Source organism: Triticum dicoccoides, chromosome 6A (assembly GCF_002162155.2).
Source record: "Triticum dicoccoides isolate Atlit2015 ecotype Zavitan chromosome 6A, WEW_v2.0, whole genome shotgun sequence".
In the NCBI taxonomy this organism is placed as follows: Eukaryota; Viridiplantae; Streptophyta; class Magnoliopsida; order Poales; family Poaceae; genus Triticum; species Triticum dicoccoides.
In genome coordinates, this window is record NC_041390.1 from 103,231,461 (window position 1) to 103,245,799 (window position 14,339).

Sequence of the window (14,339 nt, forward strand, 5' to 3'; positions counted from 1 at the left end):
CGAGACATCTCTGCGGTCAATAACCAATAGCGGAACCTAGATGCTCATATTGACTCCTACATATTCTATGAAGATCTTTATCGGTCAAACCGCATAACAACATATGTTATTCCCTTTGTCATCGGTATGTTACTTGCCCGAGATTCGATCGTCGGTATCATCATACCTAGTTCAATCTCGTTACCGGCAAGTCTCTTTACTCGTTCTGTAATGCATCATACCATAACTAACTCATTAGTCACGTTGCTTGCAAGGCTTATAATAATGTGCATTACCGAGAGGGCCCAGAGATACCTTTCTAATACACGGAGTGACAAATCCTAATCTTGATATATGCCAACTCAACAAACACCATCGGAGACACGTGTAGAGCATCTTTATAATCACCCAGTTACGTGTTGATATTTTATAGCACACAAGGTGTTCCTCCGGTATTCGGGAGTTGCATAATCTCATAGTCAGAGGAACATGTATAAGTCATGAAGAAAGCAATAGCAATAAAACTAAACGATCATTATGCTAAGCTAACGGATGGGTCTTGTCCATGACATCATTCTCTAATGATGTGATCCCATTCATCAAATGACAACACATGTCTATGGTCAGAAAACTTAACCATCTTTGATTAACGAGCTAGTCAAGTAGAGGCATACTAGGGACACTCTGTTTGTCCATGTATTCACACATGTACTAAGTTTCCGGTTAATACAATTCTAGCATGAATAATAAACATTTATCATGATATAAGGAAATATAAATAACAACTTTATTATTGCCTCTAGGGCATATTTCCTTCAAGGAGTCCTAGTGGGACCCCCCCCCCCACTTGGCGCGCCCCCAGGGTCGGTCGGCCTTCCCTCTCCTCCTTTATATACGGGGGCGGGGGGCACCCCAAAGTCACATCAATTGTTCTCTTAGTCGTGTGCGGTGCCCCCCTCCACAGTTTACTCCTCCGGTCATAACGTCGTAGTGCTTAGGCGAAGCCCTGCGCGGATCACATCACCGTCACCATCACCATGCCATCATGCTGACGGAACTCTCCCTCGACCCTCTGCTGGATCAAGAGTTCGAGGGACGTCATCGATCTGAACGTGTGCTGAACACGAAGGTGCCGTATGTTCGGTACTAAGATCGATTGGATCGCGAAGACGTTCGACTACATCAACCATGTTAACCTAACGCTTTCGCTTTCGGTCTACGAGGGTACGTGGACACACTCTCTCCCTCTCGTTGCTATGCATCTGCTAGATAGATCTTGCGTGATCGTAGGAAATTTTTTGAAATTGCATGCTACGTTCCCCAACAAGTTCTTGCTTTTACCCTAAACTTGGCCTAGCAAACATGTAAATTAATAAAACAAAAATATAGGATTAAAAATGAAGTCGATGAAAAAACACAGCATGATAAGGTGTGTGTTCGCTTCTAGTCTCAAATGTAGGAAGAGTATCTACCATTGGGGCAAGCCTGGGCGGCCACCCCGGCTCAGTGGTGGCGGAGCGACGACCTCCCCCTACCCATCCTTCCTCCGGCCCTGTCGAGTCCTCTCAATTGTTCTCCGAAGGCCAGCAGCGGCGCTGCTATTGTTTGTGTGTTTTTATGTTTTTAGTAGCATTTCATGAGTTTTTTCTCGAATGGACCTGCTTCTGTGGCTACAAAATTTAGACCTTATAGGCCCCAACTAAGTTCTATTCCTGAATCCACGCCAGTGACTGTAGGAGAGCAACATACGCCACTGCTACTACTGGGGAGTGGCGTGGGGGTGAAGCTCCCTGTGAGCCTCTTGGATCGATTGGGAAGAACAAGTCAAAAGATCTCCTTGATTCCAAGGTTTCGTAAGAACTAGTTCTATGGTCATATATTCCTGAAGTACGGGTTATTGGCAACTTATGTTGGCATGTGCATGCGGGTGTTCTTTATGATCTCTTTAAAATATTTGAGAAAGAAATATGAGTTTTATTCCTTCAAAGTAGAGTCACAATCAGCTCCTATGAGCTTAGAAATACAGTCTGGGGGTTGGCGCAACCAATAAACAGTATGACCCTTATTATACCAAGCTTTGCCCAGCAGTCGACGACCCCATTATCCTTAGGGTCGATTTTCTGAAGGATCAACTCACGGTCTTCAAAAAGTTTATTGGTATCTAGAATTACATGACGATGTGCAGAGCCTTCCAAGGATGATCCTAAAATGGCATTCAGAACAATTGCACAATCGGACTGGATAACAAGAGGTTGATAGGATCGTTCCAACGCCAAGGCACTTAGTACCTTCATGGGGTGCCCAAGCAAAAAAAAACTATTTTTCACAATGGTATTATGAATAAACAGGGGGTAGGACACGAGGTGAATAGTACTTCTCACCTAAATTCTCTATAGAAAAAGTAATTTTCACCTAAAAGGAATTTAATAATTTTGGCATTATACCTAGAGTGAGGAAACACTGTGAATTTTGAGTACACAAATTCACATAGGAAGGCCAGAGAACATGGCTAAGGGCCAGGTGGCCTAAAAATGAGTTGCTTCTTCCCAGTTTAAAAAATAAGCCTCCCCTTAAATTTATCGAGGCTTCTAAATTGGTTATCCCATAATTAATTTATGAACCCTAGTGAATGAGAGAGGTGGATTATGGAATTAGTTGGGAAGAAGGCTCCTTATTTTTTAAGCCGCCAAAAGAATTGGCCTTAGGTGTTGCCTCGAGGAACTATGCACTTGTCTAATCTCATGTATTCTCCTGTGGATGCCTTAAGCTTCTGGTTTTGGTGTACATAACTTGGACAGTTAATGGTTCTCAGGACATGCATTTGTCAGAGCATCGACCTCGGTAAGAACATGTAGGAAAAGAAGAATACTAGCTTGGACATTGTATACAGATCATCTCCTTTGTGTTGGATTCCTGACCGAGCTTCTATCATAGGTGTGTTGTAAGGGCACACTTGGATGTGGAGGTTCTTAGAGCATCTAGACCATAACAATGGAGGTCTCCTATGAGCGCACCTTCATGAAGATGTCATTCCTAATGCCATAAATCCTACAATATCCTAGTTCCCTAAGTGTGAATATGGATTTCAATATTTTTTGGAGAGAGAAAAAGATGGTCTTCGATAACCACAAAATGATATCGGTCAAAATAATTATGAGTCCTCTCGCATAGTGGGCACAACATGGGTCAATGCTTTTTGGCTAGCTTATATCACCTACTCTTTGTGAGGGTGATTTGTGACACTTTACTATTTTAATCTACCTTTTGATTCTCAGCATTTGTTACTATACAACATACGACTTTAGTTGTTGAAATAATTTAGGTTTTCACTGACTCATACAAAGTTCAGTACTTGATGAACCATGCCATTACTTGCCTTAGGTAAGTTGGGGGCAAGTTCCTTCTTATTTACATTTATAGCTCGGATTGTTAAGATTCTCAGGACTCGTACTCATTAGAGCATCAACTTTGAAGGCCTTGTGCATGTGCCATAGGTGTGTTTCATCTGCAACAGACAAAGGATCCAGGTAGTGACGGGGCTAGGAAAAAATTATTGAGGGGCAGGGAGGGAAAAGTATAAAAAATTATAATGTAGTAAGCCCTCCCCAAAAAACTCATTTACATAGTGGCCCAACGCTGGGGCGCTGCCACACCACACCCCCCCACCCCCACCCCCACCCACCCACACACACACACACATATATAGTACGCTATTTTCGTGTACTTGAGTATGATATTGTTGTGAGATGCTCTTCTTGGACCAATAATTTTGATGAGACACAAGTAGTTGCTATGAAGAAGTCAAGAACTAATGCATGAAGCGAGATCGAGAGCTTCGTAGATGAGGTAGCCATCCTCTCTGCGATAAAAACCATCATAATGTTATCAGATTATTAGGATGTTGCCTTGAGGTAGGAGAGTCCCTCTCTTGGTCTTTTAATTCATTCGTGCACCATCTCCATGTTGAGGGTCTCCAGTTGTTGAGTTGCAAATGTTATTTTTACAACAACTAGTGTATTTGCATTCCTCCTCATCAACCACGATGGTCCACATAGACGTCAAGATAGAGAAGGTATTGCTCGACCATCACTAAACACCATAAATACAAGGTTTTGAAGCTTCCCCTGGATACCAGTTGACAAGACTATAGAATTAAAACATGTGTTGTTGATACGTTACAAAAAACTTCACTCAAATCGTCTGATTCCTCTTACTACATGATTGGGTACATGGATGAGTACTATCATACAAGTCGTTAACTAGAAATTCCGATATCTATATCTTCAGACGTTGCGTGCGTATAAGAAAGAAGTCATTCATGGGATCATGGTTGCCCTGGTTGATGATGGTGCCATGTGATTTATTTGAATAACAAAAATTAGTGGTTGGAGCACGGGGAACAAAGGGGGTGGGCAGCTAGGGGCAATGCATGGCCTCAGCAGGTGAGATGGATATAGTAAGGCATCCTTTGGTTCATAGGATAGGAATATCATGGGAATAAGAAAGCCATAGAACGTGAGATAATATATATCTCAAATCCTATAGAGAAAGATATGTCATTTGGTTCAAAGGATATAATATATTTTTTATTGCATCTAGGCTAATATTTTTTTCTTTGAAATACAGTACAAAGGGTTGTTTCTTATCATGTATAGGAACAGGAATTTATTGTTTTATAGAAAGGATAGGATTATATTCCTACAAATCAAAGGGTTCCAAAGAAAAAAAACTACAAAATTCCTACCATTCAGAATTCCTGCAAACCAAAGGAGGCCTAAAAAGAAAAGGAAGCCACTAGAGATCGGACTAGCAATTCATAGCATTCCATCGGATTTGTCCATAGAGCGTGAGTCGTTCACTTGGTAGTTTCTATGTACGTGTAGTTTGCTTCCGATAATCACACAAGGTTACAATTTCAAGTTATATCCCACTCTCTTTTGTGTATGCTGTTGTTTCGTGATCGGAAAGCACACTACTCAAAATACTGGGACTTACGGTTGTTTCATCATGAACCCAGTTACTGGATCGAGCGATCCACTCTTTTTTCAGTTGACAGCAGCGACCCACTTGTTAGGCGGTGCATGGGCATGCCACAGGCTGGGCATCTCATCAACGTAGGCGACCAACGTGGATCACAATCTGCGACAAAGATAGCCAAAAAGACATCGCGCTCAACACATGATGTATCCACGTCGTTTTCGAAACTTTTTCTCCGTGGTTTAGTTGGCAGCCGGCCTTTCCAACTAAAAAACCCTTGATATGACATGGCAATCAATGGAAGATGTAGTAAGTAGAGTTGGATCAGTCAAAAGATAAGCAATAAGAAGCTGGTCTTCAAAGTGAAAATCACCACAAACACGTCAGCATAAAGACCAGTTTCTTTTTGCTTGCTTTGCAGAGACAAGATCCTGGCAAGATTCAGATCTGACCAAAGATGGATTCAGAATTCAGATGCATGGATAGAAGAAAACAAAAATAAAAAAGGTCATGTTCAACCTCAGTACCCAGCTGTTGATTTGAGCAGGTAAAGTCTCCTATCACCCAGAGGTGCTGAAATGGCAGGTGTAGAAGGTCACCACCAAACTCTATTTACACCCTGGGTACAGAGCAACGGGGGGGTCACCATATGGGGTTGCTACGGTTTCAGAGGTCCTCTTAGTTTCTCAGCTTTCTAAGCTAACAGCAGATTGATGCGGGCACCGCATGATCCGCCATGCTGGTTAAATGTTCATGTCCCAAGCAAAAAAGATCCAGCCTGATCACCCTCCAGCAGTTATCATCCAGTAGAGTTGTTTTACCGTACAGACATCGGTGGGCAAAGAATCCCTAGGTAGTGCGAGAAGCTGAGCTAGCCCACCCTAGGTAGTGCGAGAAGCTGAGCTAGGCCACTCCAGATCCCTGTACTTCAGGACATCAACCTTGTCCAAGTCGTACGTCTGGCATATCCTTGAAATAGTGTCGCAATCCAGACCCTGGTCCAAGCCTCTCCTCTTAAGGAACCCATCGAGCTTCTGTGATGGCTGAAAGTTCTGTTGAATGAAATAACCACAGTAAGATAATTGACCATCCAGGAAATGAGATGGATGCTACAATTCACTCAAATATAGTTTCAGTCACACATGAGCCTACATGCATATGATAAGAGGGGCGCAAGAGCAACCATGCAAGCAACCATTACCCCACAACTCAATGACTCTTATTTGGACAAAACTGCCCGAGATGTATTATATTACAGAACATTGATCATCTTATGATGCTAAATATGGAATTCTGAAGATTTGTCTGTCCATTCGTAGTGGGGGCAGGTTATAGAGCGCTGAGAAGTGAGAACTCCAATAAGTGAAGAAAAACAATGAACTCTGTGGGGAACAAGATGATGGTTCATTGCAGTAAAACTGAAAATATCGTTTTTATATTTCAACTAAAAGTTATACATCAACATGCTTGATTGCCAGAGAAACTATATATTCGCAGGCTCGCAGTAAAAGCTGTGCCAAAACTGGTAACTACTCAAGGCCAAGGTGCAAGTATCCTCTTTTTCACTATTGTGATTACCCATGTAAGATGAACAAACAGTCACACCAATCACCTAATGATGTAGTACTATAATAAGTTTAATAACCCAGGCAGGCCACACCAAGCTGCATGAGCAACAGAAAGATATACTGACAGAACTGATTGTCTGATTGTGATGATTGCTCAATGATTGATTGTTCTATCAGGAAGTCTGCCATGCCAGAAGAAAGCTACTAACAATAAATTCATCCATCCAAAGTCATGGTCATAGCGCACATGCTTGCATCTAAGTATGAAGGACATACGCCCGAGGTCAAACAAATCAGGCCTACTAAATAGAAGAATTCTGTTCAAGTAGATGACTTTTTAATTGAACTACTTCCTGCCACAAATCTCATTTGGGTGCGTATACTTAAAGACGCAGCATGTCTAGACCAATCAAGCGGCCCGAAGAACCATCCATGGAACCTTTTGACAAACTTCATTGTGAATATACTCCAGGTTCACTCAATATGGTCACAGTAGGTAAGTGATAAGAACTCAGTTTAGCTAATAGTATATCACATGTCGTGATGAGAGGTTCCATGTTTGATCATCAATTTCTCAATTGTGTAATCTTATATTATATATTCCCTCTGTTCCTAAATATAAGTCCTTTTAGAGATTCCACACTATAGAGACTACATTCGGATGTATATAGACGCCTTTTAGAGTATAAGTTCACTCATTTTGCTCCGTATGTAGTCTATAGTGGAATCTCTTAAAAGACTTGTATTTAGGAACGGAGGGAGTACATTTTACCATTCAGGACATGACATGCATGGTACAAGCCACTCAAATATAATTTTAGTCACACGTAAGGCCCCATGGGCATGATATCAGAAGCGTCATTCAAATATATATTTTCTGAACCCCTTTCCATTAACTGAATAACGGAAATACATCTGTCCATGACCAGAGAAAGGAGACGGGAAAGGGGAGAGCGAGTTCAACGCACAGCCGGGAAACCCACTGCAGGTGCTCGTCATCGAAACACCTGCTGCAGGGCGAAACCCCGACTGCACCAAAGAAACTATCCTAACATAAAGTCATTCAAATATAACAACCTCATCTAGATAAACTTGAGGCCGCAGAACGAACAAAGAGTAGACTGGCAAACAACCATTACCCCAGACCCCAATGTCTTATTTGGACCTAACTTCTGGAGATATATTATATTAAACAAATGCACATACCAAACACAATCATCTTATGATGCTAAATATGGAACTCTAAATATTTGCCGGCCCATCCAACAATATTCAGGGTTAATTGCAGTGAAAATGAGAATGCCACTTCTAAAATTCAACACAAAACTGTTACATCACGTACCAAAAAAGAAAAACATCGACACGCTTGATTTTTGATTGCTAGAAAACTACAAATTCACTATGAAAGCTATGCCAAAACCGGTAAGTACTTCAGGCCAAGGTGCAAATATCATCTTTACCATCATGCTGTGATTACCATGTAAGATGAACAAGTGGTTGCACCAATCACCTAATCATTGTTGTATATAATCCAGACAGGCTAACTGTACACACCACCCATTAGGTGTATAACCAGTCAACAACTATATGAACTACAGAAAGGTAATACTAAAGTAACTGATTGTCTGATTGTGACGATTACTCAAATATAAGAGCGTTTAGATCACAACTTTAGTGATCTAAATGCTCTTATATTTCTTTACAAAGGGAGTATTTCTCATTATACGGTGAAGTCTGGCATGCCAAAAAATACTCATCCGTTTTTGAATTAAATAGCTACCGGTGAAAGCTATAACATAAATTCGTCAATCCAAAGCCATGGTCATCCATGACTCTCTGTGCACACATATGCTTGCTTGCTGGTATGCAAGGGCATACACCACACATGGCATACACTCAAGGTCAAACAAATCATGCCTAGTAAACTGAAGAACTCTATGAAAGTAGATAAATTGTTTTAGTTTAAATACTTCCACAAATCTCTTTTGCACAATTCCTAGGAGCGTACATTTAAAAAGATAACTAAGTGGACATATTTGAGTATAACACATGTCTAAATCAATTATGTGAAATTTATTCCAGGTTCTCTTAATATGGTCACAGTAGGTAAGTGATAAGAATCCAGTTAGCTAATAGTATGTCTTATCTGTAATGAGAGGTCCTATGTTTAATCATCAATGATGGTAATATACATGTTACTGTTCATGGCATTATTCGTTCAGAACCGACTTTAATTCAAACAACAAATAAGAGATGACCAACTGCCAGAGGCACCCCAAGGATATAAGAATCTGAAGGTTTTACTCATTTTGAAGTTACAGTCAACTTACCCACGGAGCATACTGTGAGTCGTCATCCTTTCTTGTACTCATTCCATTTTTCTTCTCGAGAAGGGTTTTCCCTTCACCTGAGCAGTCTGAAACTAGCAAGTGGAGTCTCTCGCTTCCCTGCATCAAAATAAATGTCAAAAAAACCTACATATTTCCATTCATGTATTGCTGACACAGATTTGCTATGTATGTCATAGTGTAATCTCTAGCTCTCTACCAACAAAAGAAGACATGCAATGCAGTATAGCTCCATCCAACAGTCACCAAGTAGCAACTGCGTCATTGCCAATAACTCCCTTCCTAATTAACAAGACTTTCAATAACGTATTTGACTTACATGCCCTCTATAGTTTATATCCTCTGGAATTTTTGTGCACAAATTGTGCCCTACACACTACATACCAGTGCTGACTTCTGAGGGAGTATATGTTCACAAGTTGAAATTCAAACAAACTGGAATATGTTTGACATGTTTTGAACCTGGAGAGCTCGCCAGTGAGAATAAGCTCGAAACAGCGTCCAAAAAAATGGTATGTTTGGCAAAGGCAGTACCTGTAGATGAATAAAGAGTGTTCTGTTATGGAAGTTATTTGTCTTATGTAATAAAATACAACAATGCATCATACAATCAGATCCTTTGATTAACCAGATGATGGTAAAACCAGTAACCAGCATAATTAAATACAATAACTACATCATAAATGATTAACTACTAAACCATTTACAGGATAGAATGAACCACACTTCCACAAAAACAATCAGCACACAATACATGCCATGACTTTATCTTTCATTAACTGAATGAACATTGTGAATGTAAATCATACTTCCACAAACCTAAATCTGGTTCTCTAATCTTAACAATACACAAAATGACCTTATTATTTTCCTTTTGTTAATTTGAAGTACTAAGCCACAAAGTAGAGCGAGCACACAAGGAAGTTGCTTCAAGTAATAGACCTCAACCAACTGACATGTGCGCAACCTAGAAGGCTAGAATGCAGCAAAAACAAATATGTACATGATGTAACCATCACAAAGAAGATCTCATGATATCATTGATCAACTCTTAACGGCAGTAAAATCAACGACAGATACAAAATAACAATATCTTTGGAATACATTTGAATAAATCCAATAGGCACACTTTCATTGATTGTAGCTAACACTTAAATTCTTACCATGAAAACGCTCGTTACTGGAAGCATGCAAATGCTGCCATACAGATATTTTTTGTGAATAGCTGCACCCCTAATACTCAAAAACCATGTAGAGACAAAGGTGTCAGGAAAGATCTAAATCGAAGTAAACAATACACTTGTAAGGTCATAAAGCAATCACCTAACAGCAATGTGCCGCAGGCGTCGGCGCACGAGACGAGGATTTATACTGCAGTTACAAATTATGATTTAGAATAAATACTTAGGGGGGTAAGAGAAGGCATGTGAGTTCAAAAATGCCAGGTAACTGCATGGCAGGGAAAGACAAGTTTGCAAAAATTGTTGAAGCCAGATATATGCACAAAGTTCATCATACAGAACCCATCTAAATATACTAAAAGTATATATACATATGTCTGTCTCCTGCTCATAGTTAACTAGTTCTATCATTGGCGGCAATGCATATTCCCTGCTAATGGGAAGAAAATTCTATGAGACCAGGTCTCATTCCCCATCACGTGAGACCCCACACAGAAAATGACACGGGTTTGGCACCCATCTCAAAGCATCTTCTTCTCCAAGCTTTACATCTCTGCCAAATTTCCATCGGCCGGCAATGTCTATCTCGTGGCTAGCCTTCTCCTAATGACAGTTGACTACCCGTGGCTGTAACCGGCCTGCCTGCCTGACTCTCACTCTGTACGGCCATGGCCACGCCGATGGAGGCGATCTGCAGGTGCAGAGCATGTCATTTTGATCACATCTCTGCAGTACGGTGAACCGGCGATGCCGCGATGGCCTTGGAGGCCGGTAGGCTGGATGGTTTTTGTACAACGAAGATGGCTAAGGATAAAAGAACAAGCTAGTAACAAACTAGCAATACGATGCTGTAGTTTTGGAATAGAACAGAAGTGGTTCGCCAGTAGCCATCACCAATTGAGCGATTGGTTCTGAGTCATGGCTCGCTAGCTGAAGCTGCACACTAGATGGGATTAAGGAGATAGAAGATGCTAATAGTCTGAGCTCCACGGTTTAAACAGATTGCTCGGCTGGGGATATCTTTGGGGAAGCAGATGCTTTGAGATATGTGCTAGACACGTGTCGTTTTCTGGGTGGGGTCTCACGTAATTGGAAAAGAGACCCGGTCTCATAGGATTTTTTTTCGTGCTAATGGCATATTACTTATGTACCTTCAGTAATAACAGATCTCCCTCCGATCTAAAGTAAGTGTCGCTGTTTTGCACTCGGGCTAGTTCAAAACTGTGACACTTATTATGGATCAGAGGTAGTACTATTTACATTCAGAATCACGAACATCAGAAGATGTGCAATACAAGACCAACTGTTTTGAAGACCAACTCAGTAAGCACTAGCACCTTCCAACTATTTGAACACCACAAACCCAAAGAAAAAAAAATACAACTCAACTGGCATGCATATTTTACAGCCATGAAGAAACAATAACGCAAGCTTGTCAACAATTACCTTGCAGGGTGGACGATTTCAAGCATGGAGACATCCTTGGTCAGTGACTTCAACAGAGTCTCTGATGGCCGCACCCGCGAAAGCAGCTTTAACCCAAAGCTGCACCACAACAAAGCTCAGCGTCTGATCGATCTTGCCACGCCCTTCCACACAACACACGCCAAATCTTAAACGCCCGACCTGTGGATCCGCCTCTTTACTGATCCCTCCGGCGCGCTGCCGAAACCAATCCACGCCCTGTTCATCTGCACACCCGAAAACAATATGCTAGTTACTCAATCAATAGTTGGTTCTCCCTGGCGAGTAACTTCTGCCCGGTTAAACATGTTACAGTGGCACATGCTTTAGTGCAATGGATCTTACTATGGAGGAATACAAGTAGGGTGGAAAGGACATGGAAACAGACAGAGCTATGTGCTGTCTATGAGGACGGCATACATGCATAAGAAAAACAGAAATTTCCGTGTGTAAATCCAGAAATTTCACTTCCATTTGTGTTTCAACCGGAAGTCGTCATCCCATTTATGTCTTCATAATTTTATATTTTTACCTCTGAAAGACTGTTTCTGTACCATTTTCATCCTTAGACAAAATAAACCTCACGCACTTGTTAATGCATTTCCCTGCTGAAGAAAGGACCTGTGGAGGCCCAAGTATATCACATCTCACTTACAAGCATGAACAGACAGTAGAAAACTAGAAATTAATCTGTGGAGGATGGCATTTCTCAACAAGGTGACAGTAGAAAACTAGAAATTAATCTGTGGAAGATGGCATTTCACAACAAGGTTCAGTGTTCGCAAGTCGCAACAGATTGATTTCAACTGAAAACGTCAGTACATATCAATGCATGTTAACTAAACATTGGAAAACGAAATTCTACGAATTAATAGAACGCAGCCACGGTGAGATCCAGGACGGTTTAGCATCATCGGATCAACAAGATCAGCCGGTTTTGCTGCGGCCACATCAAGTGAACCAAAAACATTCGGCTGGAGCTGCCGAGATCATACGGTTCATTCATGCCCACCTAAGACCGTATACCGCAGGCACAGGCTAAGAGACACGCATAGCGAAAGGATGAATGCGGCGGGCGGAGGAGGGGGGAGAGAGTGGGGGGCATTCCATCGAGCACCTTGTCGGCGACGAAGTCGGCCACGGCCTCGGCGTTCTCGGGCGCCGTGCGGCCGCCGGCGGAGATCCCGAGCCAGAGGTCCTTGAGGGTGGGCGGCGGCGGGAGAGCGCCGCTGCCCGCGGCGGAGGCGGAGGCGGAGGTGGCGGGGAGGACGGGGCGCGGGCGGGCGAAACACCAGGCGCGGCCCCTGATGGGGAAGACGACGACGCGGGCCTGCATGGCGGTGGCGGGGAGGCCGCCGGCGAGAGGCGAGGGGGAAGTGGCGGTTGATCGCGGCGGGGGACGCGGCGGGGCGGTGGTGGCGGCGAGGTGGTCCGGTGTGGAGCCTGTCGAGTGGGGTGTGAGGAGGCGAGACCGACTCTTTTGTCTAGGTGGCGCGGGGTCGGGCTTTCTCGGGCGTCGGATCGGGATCGGAAGGCTTGACGAGATCATTACAAGTTTTTCTTTTTTGGACATTATGAGTTACTGCCAGTTCAGTGGAAAACACTGCTGTCAAGAAAAAATACTCCTAGTTCAGTGGAAAACACAAAACTGAATTTGAATATTTCAAAATACCAACTAGAATGTAGAAGCACAGACTCACGCGCACCACTAAAAACTCGAGATGCGGAGTTTTGGTCATAGACACCTTGTCGAGCGCCACCTTCCTTTGAAAGAATAGAAGTCAGGTAGTGACTCGCCCAACAGTATCAAATAATTTTTGTGTAATTTCACACCATAAAGTGGTATGTATTTATATGATGGGACAAATACAAATAGGCGCATAAATCGGAAAGCGAACCACATTTGTTTTGCGTTTCTTAGTGAAAGCGGAACGAGCATGGAAACATGTGTAACGTGATCTGGATGCCCTCGAGCATCATGTTATGCCCCTTGCAATTTGTGCACACGCATAACATGATTCCGGGTGTCCGTTCAAGTGGCTTTAACATCTTAAAAACATACACCCATTGTTGTCATCAGGGTCATGGCACTATATGAAAAGATGCTAGTTCACGGGAGGTTACAGAAAAAAAAATACGGGACAAGGTGGGCGGTTATGGAGAAAATCAGAGGGTGGAACCCCACAGGTGAAATTCAGGGGGAAGGGCTAATTTGTGAGGACACACTATCCCCATGTGATATTTGTATGATGGACTCCGTAAGTCTAGAATTATTGCAATACATGCATACTTTTTATAGTTTTTATTTCTTAAACTAGATCATCCAAAACAGATGGAATTTCACCCCTAGATACAATACAATACTCCCTCCACTCTTTAGATGGTGTATACACTGAGTCAAAAATCAATGTTTTTTAAGTTTGACCAAGCATATAAACAGAAATATGAAGATAAACAATTCTAAATTAATATCAACATATATACTATCACATACATTTTTATAATGTATTTATTTCATTTGTACTTGTTGATAGTTTCTTCTATATATATGTTTGATCAAACTTAGAAACAGTTGACTTTTTAACGGAACTATACTCCATCTATTCAGGGAAGGAGGGAGTACAAGACACACTGGTTAACTCATTTCTGAGAGAAAACTTTCTCTTGGGCCATAGTGTAACACAAATCTCATTTGCAAGCATTAACGGACAATATTTTCCTGTTTCTTTTTATTCAGAATATAAGTTGCCTTGAATCAAATTTCAAATTGTAACCAGATTATAGAAGAAAAAAATATGAACATTTACAAGATCATATCAACA

At 41.8% G+C, this 14,339-nt stretch overlaps 1 protein-coding gene across 1 annotated transcript; it reads right to left on the reverse strand.

Annotated features, from left to right (window-relative positions):
* Window positions 1–5,339: 5,339 nt before the first annotated feature.
* On the reverse strand, window positions 5,340–13,005 carry LOC119315302. Its single transcript, XM_037589958.1, has 8 exons — window positions 12,635–13,005; window positions 11,680–11,744; window positions 11,500–11,598; window positions 10,196–10,243; window positions 10,036–10,105; window positions 9,335–9,406; window positions 8,855–8,971; window positions 5,340–6,008 (listed from the first exon to the last, which is right to left on the reverse strand). Exons 1-8 carry the CDS (start codon window positions 12,851–12,853, stop codon window positions 5,838–5,840), a joined length of 861 nt encoding a protein of 286 aa, XP_037445855.1. The 5' UTR covers window positions 12,854–13,005; the 3' UTR covers window positions 5,340–5,837.
* Window positions 13,006–14,339: the final 1,334 nt, after the last annotated feature.

What these genes read in the sequence shown, in the direction of transcription:
- LOC119315302 (XM_037589958.1), bottom strand. Translation starts at nt 12,853, where the DNA reads ATGCAGGCCCGCGTCGTCGTCTTCCCCATCAGGGGCCGCGCCTGGTGT. An exon ending in CTGCGGCACATTGCTGTTAG is followed by an intron (nt 10,106 to 10,195) that starts GTGATTGCTTTA and finishes TTTGAGTATTAG; the next exon opens with GGGTGCAGCTATTCACAAAA. An exon ending in CTCACTGGCGAGCTCTCCAG is followed by an intron (nt 8,972 to 9,334) that starts GTTCAAAACATG and finishes ATTTTGATGCAG; the next exon opens with GGAAGCGAGAGACTCCACTT.